Source organism: Anomaloglossus baeobatrachus, chromosome 6, assembly GCF_048569485.1.
Source record: "Anomaloglossus baeobatrachus isolate aAnoBae1 chromosome 6, aAnoBae1.hap1, whole genome shotgun sequence".
In the NCBI taxonomy this organism is placed as follows: Eukaryota; Metazoa; Chordata; class Amphibia; order Anura; family Aromobatidae; genus Anomaloglossus; species Anomaloglossus baeobatrachus.
Window position 1 is genome coordinate 477,883,905 of NC_134358.1, and position 16,512 is coordinate 477,900,416.

At 44.9% G+C, this 16,512-nt stretch overlaps 1 protein-coding gene across 4 annotated transcripts in view; it reads left to right on the top strand.

Annotated features, from left to right (window-relative positions):
- The first annotated feature begins 13,680 nt into the window (after window positions 1-13,680).
- NPY (neuropeptide Y) overlaps window positions 13,681-16,512 on the top strand; it is an 84,230-nt gene continuing 81,398 nt past the window's right edge. Inside the window, exons 1-2 of one of the 4 annotated variants that reach the window (XM_075316702.1) lie at window positions 13,681-13,888; window positions 14,281-14,468. In XM_075316702.1, the coding sequence (XP_075172817.1) occupies window positions 14,281-14,468 (188 nt within the window). In that variant the 5' untranslated portion in view covers window positions 13,681-13,888. The remainder of the gene's footprint in view (window positions 13,889-14,280; window positions 14,469-16,512) is intronic. The other 3 variants (XM_075316701.1, XM_075316704.1, XM_075316703.1) reach the window with 3 other exon arrangements.

The following is a 16,512-nucleotide window of genomic DNA, read 5'->3' on the forward strand; positions in this document are numbered from 1 at the left end:
ATGACTGTGTATGCAATGTATCTTGTTCCTTCGCTGTGTGAAGAAGATATAAATCCATTCTCGTCCAAGTGTGTAGCCGCTATCGCCAGATTTCCCTCCAGGATAACAGACTCGTCACATTTGAATTTTACACAGAATCCATTACCAGTCATACATTTTGCACATAACAGTCCTGCTTATTGAAAACCTACAAAACATATATCTTCAAGAACTGGGTTTAGTTCTACAGGTCATAGACAAATCCAAGGGGTCCAGTAGAAATGCTGAGTCCAGAAACTGGTTTGCATGACAGGGTGATTTAGAAAGGTTGTATAGCAGAGCTTTGAGGACAATAAATTAGAAGCAGCAAACAGAAGGTTTTGCTGTAAAGCAACAGAGAACAGCATTGGGTACATTTACCAACACAAGAGCACCTGTCCAACGCTCAGACAAGTGAGAATACCATGAAGGTTTCCGGATCAAATGGTGTCCTCCATACTTTCCAACTCAAATGTGCAAGAACTCTCCTGTATTTTAAGATACAATCCCCGCAAATTTGGGATATCCTGGGACAAAAGGCTGAATTTATGTAAACACCACCCTAAAGTGTGCATCTTGGACAGTTTGGGAGGTTACTGGAAGGCTAAGGGGTATTTGGGGTGGGACTTATCAACATGTGTAATAAAAGTATGTAAGTATGGTTGTTTTGTTACACCAGAATTGTGTAACAACTATATCAGAAAACTGACCAGCAGCTTCCACAAATGTGAATAGGCACCAACCGAAAAAACAACATAACTACAAAAGCATGTCCAGTGGCACACAATAATATAAGGATACATTTTCATTGCATTTCTGCTATAAGGATACCAGAGAAATGAGAGAAATACATAGCTATTGTGAAAAATGAGTAAAAAGACATAGGCATTGCCTTACTGCTTTGTAAATATTGACAAAAAGAGATTCTTAGCTCATGTATTGGTCAATCCATGTGAGCACGAATACCCAATGGCAAGGTCATCTCATTATATCGGGAACCTAACTGTAAATGCCTCTATGTGAAATTAAAAATCTGCGTGTCTGGGTAGATAGGTCCCTGGCTAAATGAGATGAAGAAGAAGCTGTATATGTGGGAGGTATAGCGAGAGATGTCCAGAGTAATTCGGCCAGACCCTCGGGGTCACCCAAGGAAACCCTATCAAGTGCACAAAGAATACTCTTCAGCAGCCAGGTGCAAAAATAGGCATGGGCCGGACCTGAAGTTGTGGGACTTGATTTAATGTACCGTACTTTCCGGGTTGCACCTGACTCCAATAGGACCGGTCAGGCGTGAGGTAACATAGACCTGGGCGAACGGGTCGGCACAGAGACAGTGGTGGAGGTATTCTGTCCGGTGGTGAAACGAATCCCTGTGGGAGGGGCTGCTGATAGATCCATGTGGGACTCCATGAATTCACTAGCTGCCACTGAGGTGTTGCTGGGAGAAACAGACAGGAAACTACAGGAGGAAGCAGTGTGCAGGAAATTGTGTAAAGAAACCAAAAAGCAACATGCCTTTAACGTTCAAGCTATGTGCCCGCAGTGGATGTGCTCCACAGAAGCTGTGTGAGTTCTGCAGTAACGTTATGTTAAAGAAGTGGTTCACCCATATTTTTTATTTTCTAGATTGATATTATGTTAAGAAACTATGTTTCACTCAAATACCTTATGTTGACAATAGTGCCTGTGAGAGGCGCTATTGCGGACCGCTGTTCCCCATTGCGTGACCCCAGGCTCCGTGACCTCAGGGATCCGGTGATGTCATGTCAAGTTCCGTATCACGTGACATCGCCACGGCAGCCCCAGTCTTCCTGAGTCACGGGGCTGTTGGTGGTGTTTCACCCCTCGTCACAGCCCAGCATGTCTCCAGCTTGCGGCGCTTTGCTGTGAGGGAGGAGGGAGCTGATGGGCTGTGCTGAGCGGTGAAACAACGCCCACAGCCAGTCACTCACAGAGACTGCGGCTGGCCGCAATGATGCCACGTGATCAGGAACTTGATGTGACATCACCAGATCCCTGGGGTCACGGAGACTGGGAGTCAGGCGATGGGGAACAGTGGTCCGCTATAGCGCCTCTCACAGGTACTATTGCCAACATAAGGTATTTGAGAGAAACATTGTTTCTCAACATAATATCAATCTAGCAAATAATAAATATGGGTGAACCACCCTTTTAAATGTTATCCTGGACTTTGTGTCTGAATTTGTCCTGAGGAGATGTTGTGGTGTCCCCGGTTGCACTGTGTAGGTGACAAGAGTATAGCATAGAAGAGAGACGCTGCCTGGAAGCAGGGGCTCGCCTCTGCCCACAACTACGGCCCCCTGCTACCCCCACAACAAATGCTATAAGAATATGAGAGCATTATGCTGAAGTATAGAGTAAGGGGCACTTTGCACACAACGACATCGCAAACCGATGCTTGCGATGCCGAGCACGGTAGTCCCCGCCCCCGTCGCAGCAGCAATCTCTTGTGATAGCAGCCATAGCGAACATTATCGCTACGGCAGCTTCACATGGACTCACCTGCCTTGCGACGTCGATCTGGCCGGCGAGCCGCCTCCTTATTAAGGGGGCGGGTCGTGCGGCGTCATAGCGACGTCACACGGCAGGCGGCCAATAGAAGCGGAGGGGCGGAGATGAGCGGGACGTAAACATCCTGCCCCCCTCCTTCCTTCCGCATAGCCGGCGTGAGCTGCAGGACGCAGGTAGGAGATGTTCCTCACTCCTGCGGCTTCATACACAGCGATGTGTGCTGCTGCAGGAACGAGGAACAACATCGTACCTGTCGCAGTCGCGTAATTATGGAATTCCCAGACACTACACCGATGATACGATTACAACGATTTTGCGCTCATTAATCGTATCATCTAGGATTTACACACTACGATGTCGAGTGCGACGCCGGAAGTGCATCACTTTCGACAAGACCCCTCCGACATCGCACCTGCGATGTCGTAGTGTGCAAAGTGCCCCTAAAGCGGGCTTTACACACTGCATCTGTTACGTGACATGGGCAAATCGCTGCCCGTGCTGCACAACATCGCCCAGACCCGTCACACATACCTACCTGCCCGGCGACGTCACTGTGACCGGCGAACCGCCTCCTTTCTAAGGGGGCGGTCCGTGCGGCGTCACAACAGCGACGTCACTGAGCGGCCGCCCAATAGCAGCGGAGGGGCGGAGCTGACTGGGACGTAACATCCCGCCCACCTCCTTCCTTCCGCATAGCGGCCGGGAGGCAGGTAAGGAGAGCTTCCTCGTTCCTGCGGTGTCACACGGAGCGATGTGTGCTGCCGCAGGAACGAGGAACAACCTCGTTACTGCTGCAGTAACGATTTTTGAGAATGGACCCCCATGTCACCGATGAGCGATTCTGCACGTTTTTGCAACGATGCAAAATCGCTCATCGGTGTCACACGCAACGGCATCGCTAATGCGGCCGGATGTGCGTCACCAATTCGGTGACCCCAACGAGTTCGCATTAGCGATGTCGTAGCGTGTAAAGCCCCCTTAACAGTGCAATCAGTGGGTTTTGTAGCAATATCCTATGTTTAGCCAATAAAACCTAATCTTTGTGAAGTCGTAAATAAAGATGGTCATAAAGAAATTTAACATGCATTTTTATATATTATTTGGTATATAAACATGGTATAGATGTTATGCTTATCAGTACTGACACAATCTTAACATAGAAACCTGCAAGAGCTGTAATTTAATTTCTACACTCACTCACCCAGGACTATAGAATAATTACAATCTATCCAGCTTTCACAGATCACACAAGCTCTTCCTCTCGTGTTTGTATCTATCTATATTTATCATAAATTCCAGTTTTAAATTGACATTTGGTTCTTCTGATGTAAAATATTTAGCAAGTAAATAGAATAATAACACATTTGCTGGAAGTGCCCTGGGCAGGACAAAGCTCTTTTACTGCCTTTTCTCTCAGCTTCATTTGGAGCCTATGGCTAAAGTAACACAACCGTAGAGTCTATCATCCGAGAGAATTGGGTGGATTGTACTATTATACTCTGATAGTGATGGGCGGACCCGGAATGTAAAAGTCCAGATCCACAAGGTTTCAAAAGTATCTGGGTGCCAGGGAACTGCCACTTATGATCCAGATCCGGCAGCTTGGGAAATAAAACCTAGTCTCCGGCGTGGCTGTAACTGCTTCCAGGCCACTCACTATTCCTCTGTGACCGCTCATTAGATTCATACATATTCTCTACTTCCCCCACCCACTGGCAGCCCTGGCATCTGTGATTGGTTGCAGTCAAACTGCGCCCCCCCCCCGTGTGACAGCATGTCTGACTGCTTGCTATCACAGACCCTGTCTGTGGGTCACTGTAGATTGGAGTAAAAATAAGTAAAGAAAGAAAAAAATTGGTGTAGGGTCCCCCTATATTGTGATACCCAGCACAGATAAAGCATACGGCTACAGGCTGCAGCCCCCAGCCATGTGCTTATCATGGCTGTGTATCAAAATAAAAGGAACCGCAAGCGTTTTTTTTAATCATTTAAATGATTAAAAAAAGTCTTGTCCCCTCCCAATTTTGATACCCAGTAATGGGAAAGTCCAACAGCTGGTTTTGTATTTTCAGGCTGGGGTGACCCATGATTATTGGGCCCCCCAGCCTAAAAGTAGCAGCCGCCTAGGATTATCGCATAAATATTTCAACACCAAATTTGTATCTCTTGGCCCAAAAATGCAAAAAATGGTTTTGACACCATTTCAGTGTGATTTTCTATCAGGAGGTACACATTTGGTGTTGAAATCTGGTGCAGATATTTCAACAGCAAATTTGCACCTCCGGGCGGCTGCAGGCTGCTGTTTTTAGGCCTCCCCAGCCTGAGAATACCAGCCCCCAGCTGTCGGTTTTATCATGGCTGGGTATCAAAATTGGAGGACAGCACACCGCTTTTTTAAAATTATTTATTTAAAAATTTTAAAAAAACGCATGTGGTTCCTCTTAATTTGATACACAGCCAAGATAAGAGCATAGCTGGGGGCTGCAGCCTGCAGCCATGTGCTTTATATGTTCTGGGTACCATAATTTGGGGCAACCCTATGCCAATTTTTTTTATTTATTTGTACTCCATTCTACAGTGACCCAAAGGCAGGGTCTGTGATTGCAAGCAGAAAGACACACTGCCACACAGGCTAGAGGTGTGTTTGAGTGCAACCAATCACAGACGACAGGACTGCTGGTGAGCGGGGGAAGCAGTGAATATGGATAAGGCTAATGAGCATCCACAGAAGTAGAATGAGTAGCCAGGAAGCAATAACAGCTGCGCTGGAGACTTGGTAAGTATAGAAAGCTTGCTCTAATCCCCCTATCCCATCTACCACCTTTTTTAATCTCCGGATTCTGTTCACAATAGACTTATATGGGGACCAGCTTCCGGCCAGATATACAGGATCAATTCCGGGCCAGATCCGGTTTTTTTTTGTTTTCTTTTTTTAATCCAGTTAGATCCGTTGATCCCGGAGATCTGTGAGTCCGCCCATTACTATACTCTGATTAACAACTCTGACTGAGTTTGATCCGACAGTCAGCATAAAGTGATCTGATTCTCTCAGATATGGGAATAGGAGCACACTGTTAAGGCCGCTTTACACGCAACGACATCGCTAAAGCGATGTCGTTGGTGTCACGGAATTCGTGACGCACAACCGGCCTCGTTAGCGACGTCGTTGCGTGTGAAACGTACGAGCGACCGCTAACGAGCAAAAATTCTCACCTTATCGTTGCTTGTTGACACGGTGCTCCATTCTCAAATATCGTTGCTGTTGCACAACGCAGGTTGTTCGTCGTTCCTGCGGCAGCACCTCGCTATTTGTGACACCGCAGGAACGAGGATCCTCACCTTACCTGCGACCGCCCGCAATGAGGAAGGAAGGAGGTGGGCGGGATGTTCGTCCCACTCATCTCCACCCCTCCGCTTCGATTGGGCGGCCACTTAGTGACATCGCTGTGATGCCGAACAAACCACCCCCTTAGAAAGGAGGCGGTTCGCCGGTCACAGCAACGTCGCTAGGCAGGTAAGAAGTGTGATGGGTCAGAGCGATGTTGTGCGCCACAGGCAGCGATTTGCCCATGATGCACAACCGACGGGGGCGGGTATGCACGCTAGCGATCTCGCTAGCGAGATCGCAGCGTGTAAAGTGGCCTTTAGGGGAAGATGGACAAGAAAATTTCTCCATCGTCTCCATTGTGTGAGTCAGAGGAAATGGAACTGCACTTGGATGTCATTCGAGTGCAAACCAATGTTTTCCATGCACCCATGGACTTGAGTGGGCGAGTGGCATCTGATATACCCAGCAAAACACTTCTAAACTGGATTTCTCAGCAATAAGCTCAATTTTGATTCATAGCCTACACAGTTGGGGCATGGAGTTGAATGAATTGACATTCCATTTATTGTATAATATCCTTCTGAGCAGAGATGAGGAAGAGTTCTGATAATAAGTTTGTGACGGATAGGAGAGCTGTAAACTAATCCTGCTAGAAACTAATAAAAGCAATGTTTCACCTTTTAACAACTATTGAAATGTAAAACTATATAGTAAGTTGAATAGCAAATACCAAGCTTGTATGGATTCTTAAGTAATTTCCTCTCATTTTTTCTATTCATATTTATAACGGCTTTCAAAATTCTCCTGGTTGCCCATGGAAACAGACAAGTTACCTAACATCTCCGCTTTAACTTTCTATCAGCGATCTTCTGTGCACTTCTATGTGGTTAAAAGAAACAAAAAGAATTCGGAATTTAAAGGTCGTCTCCACTTACAGGAGAGAATCTCTCCATAGCAAAGAGCCATATTTCAATACACACTATTTACGTAGTGGATGCGGTCAACAAGTGACGCTGAATAAAGGGAATATTGTCAAGTAATATACATAGTCTGCAGTATGGCTGCCGTTGTCAAAAAAGTTCCTCCTTCAACTTTTTAACATATTAATGGGGAGACACAGCATGTCACAAAGTCACGAAGCAAAGAAACTCAGTGAATAATTTACTTTAGTTCTGCAAAAATAACACATTCATACTTAGCAATAAATGGTTAAAATATTAGTTCACTTCAGGATGCCGACAGGCCCCAGTGATATATGATAGGGGTAAGGGCACAAAATACTGATAAACATCTGCTCACACAACTACAGTATCATCCATGGGGTGTGAATACTTAACGTTGCTAAATGCACACAAATTTGCTTCTATAATGTGGTAGCCACAGAGTTATAATCTAAGAAAAAGACTGATGGCACTATCTAACTTTCTAATGTGAACAGGTGCATACTGCGCATTAAATATAGTAGAAAAAAAAAAAGACAGTTGCACTATGTATATGTGGAACAATGAATATGGGAATATAAACATGCAATACTGCTATGGGAAACATGTACAAATTGAGATACTTAGCTCATAAAAATGGCCAGTTTTATGTTTTACAACTCAAGTAAGATATTCCGGTGCCCTCATCCATTCTTATGACTTGATTACATTAGTGATGAGCGAGTGTAATCGTTACTATTCGCTACTCACACGGATAATACGGTATTCAGGTTACTCGTTAACTTGCGAGTTTTTGTGTATTCGCCTCGCTATATTCGTATGTCCCACCCAGCAGGTTTGGCGCCTGATTTTCAGTCACTAAACATGCTGGGCTTCGTAACCAATCACAGTAATGCCCCAGCCACCTTGGTTGTGGCATTACTGTGATTGCTTGGCTGTGCTTCATACTTATCATTCACGGGAGCGGGAGCAGGAGAGGGAGAGAATATTCTCTAGGATCTCCCCATTCAGTTTCATCACTTTCCCATCCATTTCAGCCTTTTCCTCAGGCCCGCAGACCTCTTTTTTTGGGTCCAGTAGAAAATTACTCTCATTTTCCATTGACTTGCATTGTACTCGCTATTTGGAACGAATACATGAGGATAGCAATTACAAATATTACGGTACTCGATCATCACTATAGTACAATTTTCACTTTCCTCTTTGTTAATAGTGCAGCACATCTGAAGACCATACTTCTGGGCAGATTTTCAATAGCCATTAAAGGAAATCTGTCAGCATGTCTTTGTCGTGTAACCTGAGGGCAGTATGATGTAGGTTTGTAAACACTGAATTCAGAGATGTGTGATTTATTAGGTTGTGTGCTGTTTAATTACAATGATTGTTTTATCACCAGAAGCTTTTCAATGGGCTACAAAGTAAATGTCAATGTCTGGGCTCAGACACATGCTAGACCAACTGCAGCTTTTTCTCTGATAAGCAGCTCACTGTCAATAGACAATGTTTGGTGTGTCATGTTTTAAATAAAGCTGCTTTGTTTTGAAACTAGCTGGAATTAGGCTTTGACAAAACTTTGTTGACTTTCTTAGGGCCGTATTACATGTTTTTGATGCGTTTCTGCAGTAAAAGCGCATGTGCATTTGTGCCGCCCCCACGTCAGCAGCAGCCAGGTGGCTCGGATCCGGATCCGCAGTGGCTCGAAGGGTTTCCGGACCCGGTGGTCGCGCGGACACTCGAATAAAAGAGGGCGTATATGTACAGGGATGTGGATACTTCGTCACGCCACCCACGGTGTGTGGTAATATGGAGTACCACTGCTGCTGTTGGGAAGAACCCGGGGGCGATGGAGTGGCAGATGGTTGTTCAACCCCTCCATGGGTAGGGGTGGATGCCCCGGGGCTCAGTGTCCAGGACACGGGGAGTGATGTAGGCCGGAGGTGGCGCGCCGTGCCGGGTCGGGGAATGTTGGTGTACTCACTGTGGAATAATTGCACACAAGTCTGTTGGTAAACCAAGGTGTCAGTGGCTGGCTGCCGCGACCGGGTGTACCTGGGTCCCACACCCGGCTGGTGTACCGATGTCCCTTCCTCCGGCACTCTGTAATTTTCCTAAATTCTGGACAACTCCGTATGGAACGGGGAAGTCCGCTCCCGATATGTTCTGGTTGGGAGACGTGCCCGCGAAAACTGACCCTTGGGATCTCAGTGGGTGTTTGCGGATACCCTATCCCCCGCGGTGGGCTGCCGTTTCGCTCTATCTGGGCTGACACTTCTGGAGCAACGTCTGGAACCTTGCTCCCGGCCTGGTTAATTAGAGAAGGGGCTTGCAACCGTCTTCTAACTAGGGTCCAGGTACCCTGCCTATGCACGGTTTCCAGACCGGATCTCCACGGTCGGTACCGGCGGGCTCCAACCCTGTCCCGGTCCACTTTGGATTTCCCGCGACTGGACTCCAGTCACCTTTGGACAGAGCCCACTGCTTGCTACCTAGCCAGTAGACCAGGGCCACTACCCTGGCTACCCTTCACTAGGCTCAGCTTCACTCTTTGCTCCTCCAACTCTGAACTTCGACTTCTCACTTCCACTCCCAACTTAAAAATTACTGTGTTCCCGCCCCCGGATCCTCAAGACCCCTAAGTGGGCGCTCCAAATCCACCTGGTCCTGTCCATTGGTGTGCCCTTCTTACCCTGAGGAGGGTGGCTAGGATTTTGTGGCCAATGGTACCTGATGTGGGATGGTGTTATGTCGGGTGAATGTCTTTCTGTGACCACCTGGCGGCGCCAGGGCGTCACACATTTTGTTACCTACAGCTTTCTGCATCTAATGCAAGTCTATGGGTAAAAGCTGCACAGAAAACCCAGCACACCCCCAAGAGAAATTGACATGTTGTGGATTTGAAACAAGCTCTGCAGGTCACTTTATGCAGTGTCAATAAGAAGCATTGTGGGCAAGAGATTTCTAGATCTCATCCACTTTGCTGAAACTGAAAGACGCTGCAAGTTTGACACATGGAAAACACACAGCGTCAAATACTCAACAAATACTGATTGTGGGAATGTAGCCTTAAGAGGGTATTACCATCTCTAAGATCCTATCACAATATGTAGTAGGTGTAATAATAACAATATTAGCAAATACTCCCAATTAGCACAGTTTTCCTGATGTAGCCAGGTCTCTTACCTCATGTGCAGGGCATTATATGACGCCCTGGCAAAACCAGGTTGTCACAGAGGTTGTACAAAACTCCACCCTCCTTGGCACACCAACACAAAACCCACACCCAGGTGCACAACACCAGCCATTAAAGCCTAGTCACCCCCTCATGACAATAGGGACACACCAGTGGGCGGGACCAGGCGGATGGGAGCGCCCACTTAGGGGTTCTGAGGTGTCAGGGAAGGGAACACAACAGTCGAGAGTGAAGTCTGGGACAGACAAGAGAACAATGCTGACAGTTGACAGTAGAGGAGTGTGAAGTACAGCAGAGTCAGGGATTGGGGCCCCTGGACTACCGGACTAGGTGGCAGATGGCAAGAAGGACCACAGGCGACAGAGATCCGGTCGCGGGAGACCTAAAGTGGACCGGGGCAGGGTTGTAGCCCGCCGGTGCCGACAGAGGGAATCCGGTCCGGAGGCCGTGCACAGACAGGGTACCTGGACCCTAGGGCAAGGAAGGTTGCAAGCCCCTTGTCAATTGACCAGCCGGTTACGAGGTTTCAGGCCTTGTTCTACAGAAGCCCAGAGAGCGAAAGGGAAGCCCAGCATGGGGGATAGGGTGTCCGCCAGAACCCACAGAGATCCCAAGGGTCAGATTTCGCCGGCCACAGCTCCCAACATACACAGTACCGGGAGTGGACTTCCCCGTTCCAAGGAGAGTTGCCCCATTGAAGACACAAACACTGAGTGCAGGAGGAAAGGACCCCTGTTTGCTACACCCAGGTGTGGGACCCAAATACATGTGCCGAAGGCGACTGGTCACTGGCAATTTGGTTTACCAGTTGACTTTGTGTGCAATTCTTTGGAACTGTGAGTACACCATTCATCCCCGATCCAAGCCTGCACGTCATTTTCTGCAGTTATTGCTCCCATATACCCCTGGGCCCCGGGACTACACCTCCCCTAGCCGTGGAGGGGATTCCATCCTGCTGCCCTGCTCCATCAGCCCCGGGCATCCCATCACCAGGCAGCGGCGGTGCTACCAACTCACGGGTGGTGTCACTGACAAAAACTCTCTCCCCTGTAAATACCCCCCTTTCCTATGGTTGTGAAGACGGACGGCTGTACGAGCCCGGGTCCGGCTACCACTCGAGCCGCAGTAACAAACCCGGATCCGAGCAGCCCCTGCAGCAGCCCGGCCCCCGTCCGCAACAATTGCAGCTTGAGTATCCATGGTTACGACCACGAGTAACTAACTACGTAACTAATTCTCAGTACCTGAGTGGACGTAACCATGGATACCTAAACTGCACATGAGGTAAGAGACATGGCTATATCAGGAGAACTATACTACATTTCTAATTAGAAGCATTTGCTAATATTCTTATTCTTAAACCTACTACATATTGGGATAGGATCTTGGAGATGGGAATACCCCTTTAGGTTTTCTGGTAGTGAATATTTCTGTAAGATTTAAATACACACATACAAGCTCATCCCCTATGACATTTATATGTTGATGTATACTGTACTACCGTGTTTCCCCGAAAATAAAAAACCTGTCTTATACTATTTTTTGCCTCGAAAAATATGTTAGGGCTTATTCTCAGGGAAACACAGTTGGGGGTAAGTTTGCCCCCCCCCCAAAAAGCAGACCCCCCTTCCCAGGAGACTCATACTTACCAGACCCCAGACGTCTTCATAACTCCCAGGTCCTCCTGAGATCTTTGTGGCCGCTACCTGCAGGTATGCTCCATGCGGTCCCCCCCTGCTTCTGGCCGACACACTCACATACATCAGATCACAAACACACACTCATACACACACATCAGATCGCACACACACTACATCCTGTGATACCGATTGCTTCTGGCCAGCAGGGGAACATGTGAGGTAGTGCAGTGGAGCACGTGGACCAGCGGTGGAATGCATAGAAGACCTGCATCGATGCGTTCTACCACAGGTCCTCTATGTGTTCCATCGCAGATCCTCACGCTCCACTGCACTGCATCCCATATTCCCTTGCTGGCCAGAAAAAAATCAGTATCGCCGGATGTGGTGAGTGTGGTTGTGCGATCTGATGTGTGTGTGTGTGTGTCTGTGTGTGTGTGCACGATCTGATGTGTGTGTGTGAGATCTAATGTGTGTGCGTGTGTATGTGTGTGTGCACGATCTGATGTGTGTGTGTGTGTGATCTAATGTGTGTGTGTGTGTGTGTGTGCAATCTGAAGTATGTGGGTGTGCAATCTGATGTGTGTAGTTGTGCGATCTGATGCGTGTGGGTGTGTGATCTGATGTGCGTGTGTGTGCACGATCTGATGTGTGTGTGTGCATGATCTGATGTGTGTGGTTCTGCGATCTGCTGTGTGGGTGTGTGACCTGATGTGTGTGGTTGTGCTATCTGCTGTGTGTGGGTGTACGATCTGATATGTGTGTGTGTGATCTGTTGTGTATGGGATTACGATCTATGTGTGTGTGGGTGATCTGCTGTGTGTGGGTGTGTGACCTGATGTGTGTGGTTGTGCGATCTGCTGTGTGTGAGTGTACGATCTGATATGTGTGTGTGTGTGTGTGTGATCTGTTGTGTGTGGGTGTACGATCTATGTGTGTGTGTGATCTGCTGTGTGTGGGTGTACGATCTATGTGTGTGTGATCTGATGTATGTGGTTGTGCGATCTGCTGTGTGTGGGTGTACGATCTGATATGTGTGTGTGTGATCTGGTGTGTGTGGGTGTACGATCTATGTGTGTGTGTGTGATCTGATGTGTGTGGGTGTGCAATCCACCGCAGGACCTTGATGTGTTCTACTGCAGGTCCTCCCATTTGGCGTCTGGTGAGTATGATTGCAGAGTCTTCTATCTTCTTTCTTTTTTCTTTTGGGGTTGTCTGCTTTCTATAATGAAGTGCCCTGCAGTAGTCTTTAACTTTTTTAGCTGCATGGACACTTCATTATTGAATCACGACTAGGTCTTATTTTCTAGGTAGAGCTTATATTTAACCAGTACTCCGAAAATCCTGAAAATTCCTTCTAGGGCTTTTTTTTGGGGTAGGGCTTATTTTCGGGGAAACACGATATATATTGGTTCTATTTTTAGAATACAGCCCGTATTTCATCCTCACAGACACCTCCCTATTAGAAAATACTATAGCTCCATCTATAAACGATTCCGACACATCTTCCCCTATGTCATCGTGAGGTTCAAACTTAATCATTTTCAAAGTCCGAATCTTCCACTTCCATTGTGATGAGTCAGAGCCTCGTCACCGTCTATACGTGGAAGTTTGTGTGAGATTTGCAGTAGTAATAGGTTTTCAGCTGCTGCAGCTGCACGATATGCTAATGGGTAGTAACAGGAGGGGTGAACGCCTGGAACATCTTTCCACTGCGCACAATGGTAGCTTTTAAAATAAAATTAAAATGTACGTATAATAAGGTTGGGGTTTTGCTCAGAGGTACGTGAGGGGACGTCACCGGGGAAGATGCAGCCTTTATATTGTGTGAAATATTTCCACTTTTCAGTCATAACTCATTTTGACAAATCAAACAATAAAAGGCATAATTGCCCTCCCTTTATCCATGACCCATGTCTGCAAGGTCTCACCTATTAGTGACGTGCTTAGTGCTCAGTGGTAGGAGGAGATAGTCGATTTTTAGTCATCCCCTATTACCCCGCAAAGCCCCTCCTGTAGAAGAAAGACTATAAAAGCCACAGTATGGCAGAGAGTCGACTCAAGCTGGGTATTAGGGAGAACAAAGTCTAATTACAGAGAAGAGACACATAAGAAGACAGTCAGGCAACTGGAAGAAGGCAGATCGGAGAGAAGACACAATCCACAGTCAATGTAAGTGCTCAGCGGAGCTGTCCTCGGTGCTGAACCTGCTCCAGCCCTCATTGTTCTGCCACTTTACTCTGTGAGTTTCATCTCATCACTTTACTTCCATCTTACATATAATTAATGCTATAATTGCTTAAAATTACTGAAATCTAAAAGAAATCGTAAAGAAACGCAGGCTGTGCTAGTGCAGATTGCTTTACATATAACATCACTTCAACATATAGGAAGAGTTTTCATTCTACAAAGCAATTAATGGAGCAGAACTGAGTGTCAGATATAGCAGACCTAAATTCCACCAAATCTGATGTTTTATGCAACCAGCTTTACTTTACATAGTCACAAATGATCCATCACACGTTCAGCACTGCTACATCTGTGAAGCTGGTAACAGAAAAGTTTTGCATCATGTTCAGGATTGTTGTGTTTTGTCACTTGTTGAAGTTCTGATTCTTCTGTTACTCTTTTCAGATGCAGGGAAGCATGAGGTTGTGGATGTCGGTGCTGACTATAGGTCTATCCTTGCTGATCTGCTTGGGGACATTTGCAGAGGCTTACCCATCAAAACCGGACAACCCTGGAGAGGACGCACCGGCAGAGGACATGGCCAAATACTACTCCGCACTGAGGCATTATATCAACCTTATAACAAGGCAAAGGTAAGGTGGTCATTATTTTTATATTAGATTTTTGTAGCTTAGGAAATAGCGTGCACTGAATATACAATATATTATGTCTTTATAGAGTATCAACAATAGAAACTGTAGATGAGGTCTGAATTTGTCACTGAGCTCCTGAGGCTACATCATGTGTACAATGTGATCACATCGCCCTGTCCTTAACCCACAGATGACACATTTGCATATCAAATATTAAATGACAATCTCTATAACAATATTACACAGGCGAGCGCACAGGTCTTGATTTTATGTTGTAATATTTAAATTAGAATCATTGCTCTGCTACATCTATATATTGAGATAAAGGTATTATCTATCTATCTATCTATCTATCTATCATCCCTCTATCTATCTATCATCTATCCCTCTATCTAGCTATCATCTATCCTGCTATCGATCTATTATCTATCTATCTATCTATCATCTATCCCTCTATCTATCTATCATCTATCCCTCTATCGATCTATCATCTATCTATCTATTTATCTATCTATCCATCTATCTATCTGTCTATCTCTGTCTGTATGCTTCTGGATAGATAGATAGATAGATAGATAGATAGATAGATAGAGATAGATAGATAGATAGATAGATAGATAGAAAGATATCTAAAGATATATCACAGTACATAGCCTCCAAGTCTTTAATGACAAATTCATCTCTGCTATCATTTCATTTTGATTTTGATTCACAGAAGTTATTCTCGTCAAGCAAAATTGTCTATCTAGTTATCCAGTGTGTGTGTGTGTGTGTGTGTATATATATATATATATATATATATATATATATATATACACACACTTATATACACATATATCTCCCTCTATATATGTATGTATGTGCATATATATATATTTATATATATATATATATATATATATATATACTGTAGAGTATAGATGTATATATCTAGAGGGGACACAGGTTTGGATCTATAGACAAATATATGTAAGTATATATGTATATAAAATGTTGATATATATCTATAGATATCAACTTGTGTCACCTGTATATATATATATATATATATATATATATATATATATATATATATATATACACAGGAGGAGATATATAAGTGTGTGTATATATATACACCAGACAGACAATTTTGCTTGAAGAGAATAACTTCTGCACACTACAGACTTCTTTAAATCAAAGTGTAATGATAGCAGAGATGAATTTGTCATTAAACGCTTGAAGGCTATGTACTGTGATATAGCTATGGATATAACCCTATAAATACACAGAGAGGGAGATATATGGGTGAATGAGTACACATATATATATAGCATATATCCCACATAGACAGTTTTGCTTGAAGTGAATAACGTCTGCACATTACTGACTTATATAACTCAAAGTGAAATGATAGCAAAGCTGAATTTGTCATTTAATACTTGGAGGCTATGTACTGTGATAATCATCAATTTCAGGTAATGCAGGAAATTTACCTAGAATGTTCGGCACAGATATAACAGGGATCAGTATGTCAAATAGAGCAGAAGTAACATGTTCATTTGGCAAACATTATCCTGGAAAGAATTAACAATTAAATGCAGCTCATGCTCTGTTCTTAGTATAATGTATGCCTCTTGCCTTTAGCCTTAGGGTAACTTTTATTGTTATCTTATATATTAACTTGTGTTCAATTTATTTGCATAAATATATGCTTTAAGGCATGCATGAATGTACAATATGCATTAAAAGAGGTGGAGGAACATATAGTATGTGAAATAAGACAGCATAAATTGGAAGAGGTACAGATAGATACATACTGTATACTATAAGAGGAGGGAGTAAACAGTAACTACTAAGAGAGGGGTGAAAAGAAAACAAACAAGTTCAGAAAAAGTTAATCTTCATTTACTCCTCAAAAGAAAGGTGTGAACATATGAAAGATATGATAAGAGGTGGATGAATAAAGTATAAATGATAACGGGTAGGTAAATATATCTGATTTATATGCAATGAAAAGGGGGTTGGATAAGCAGTATAAGATATAGAGGAAGGTGAATATACA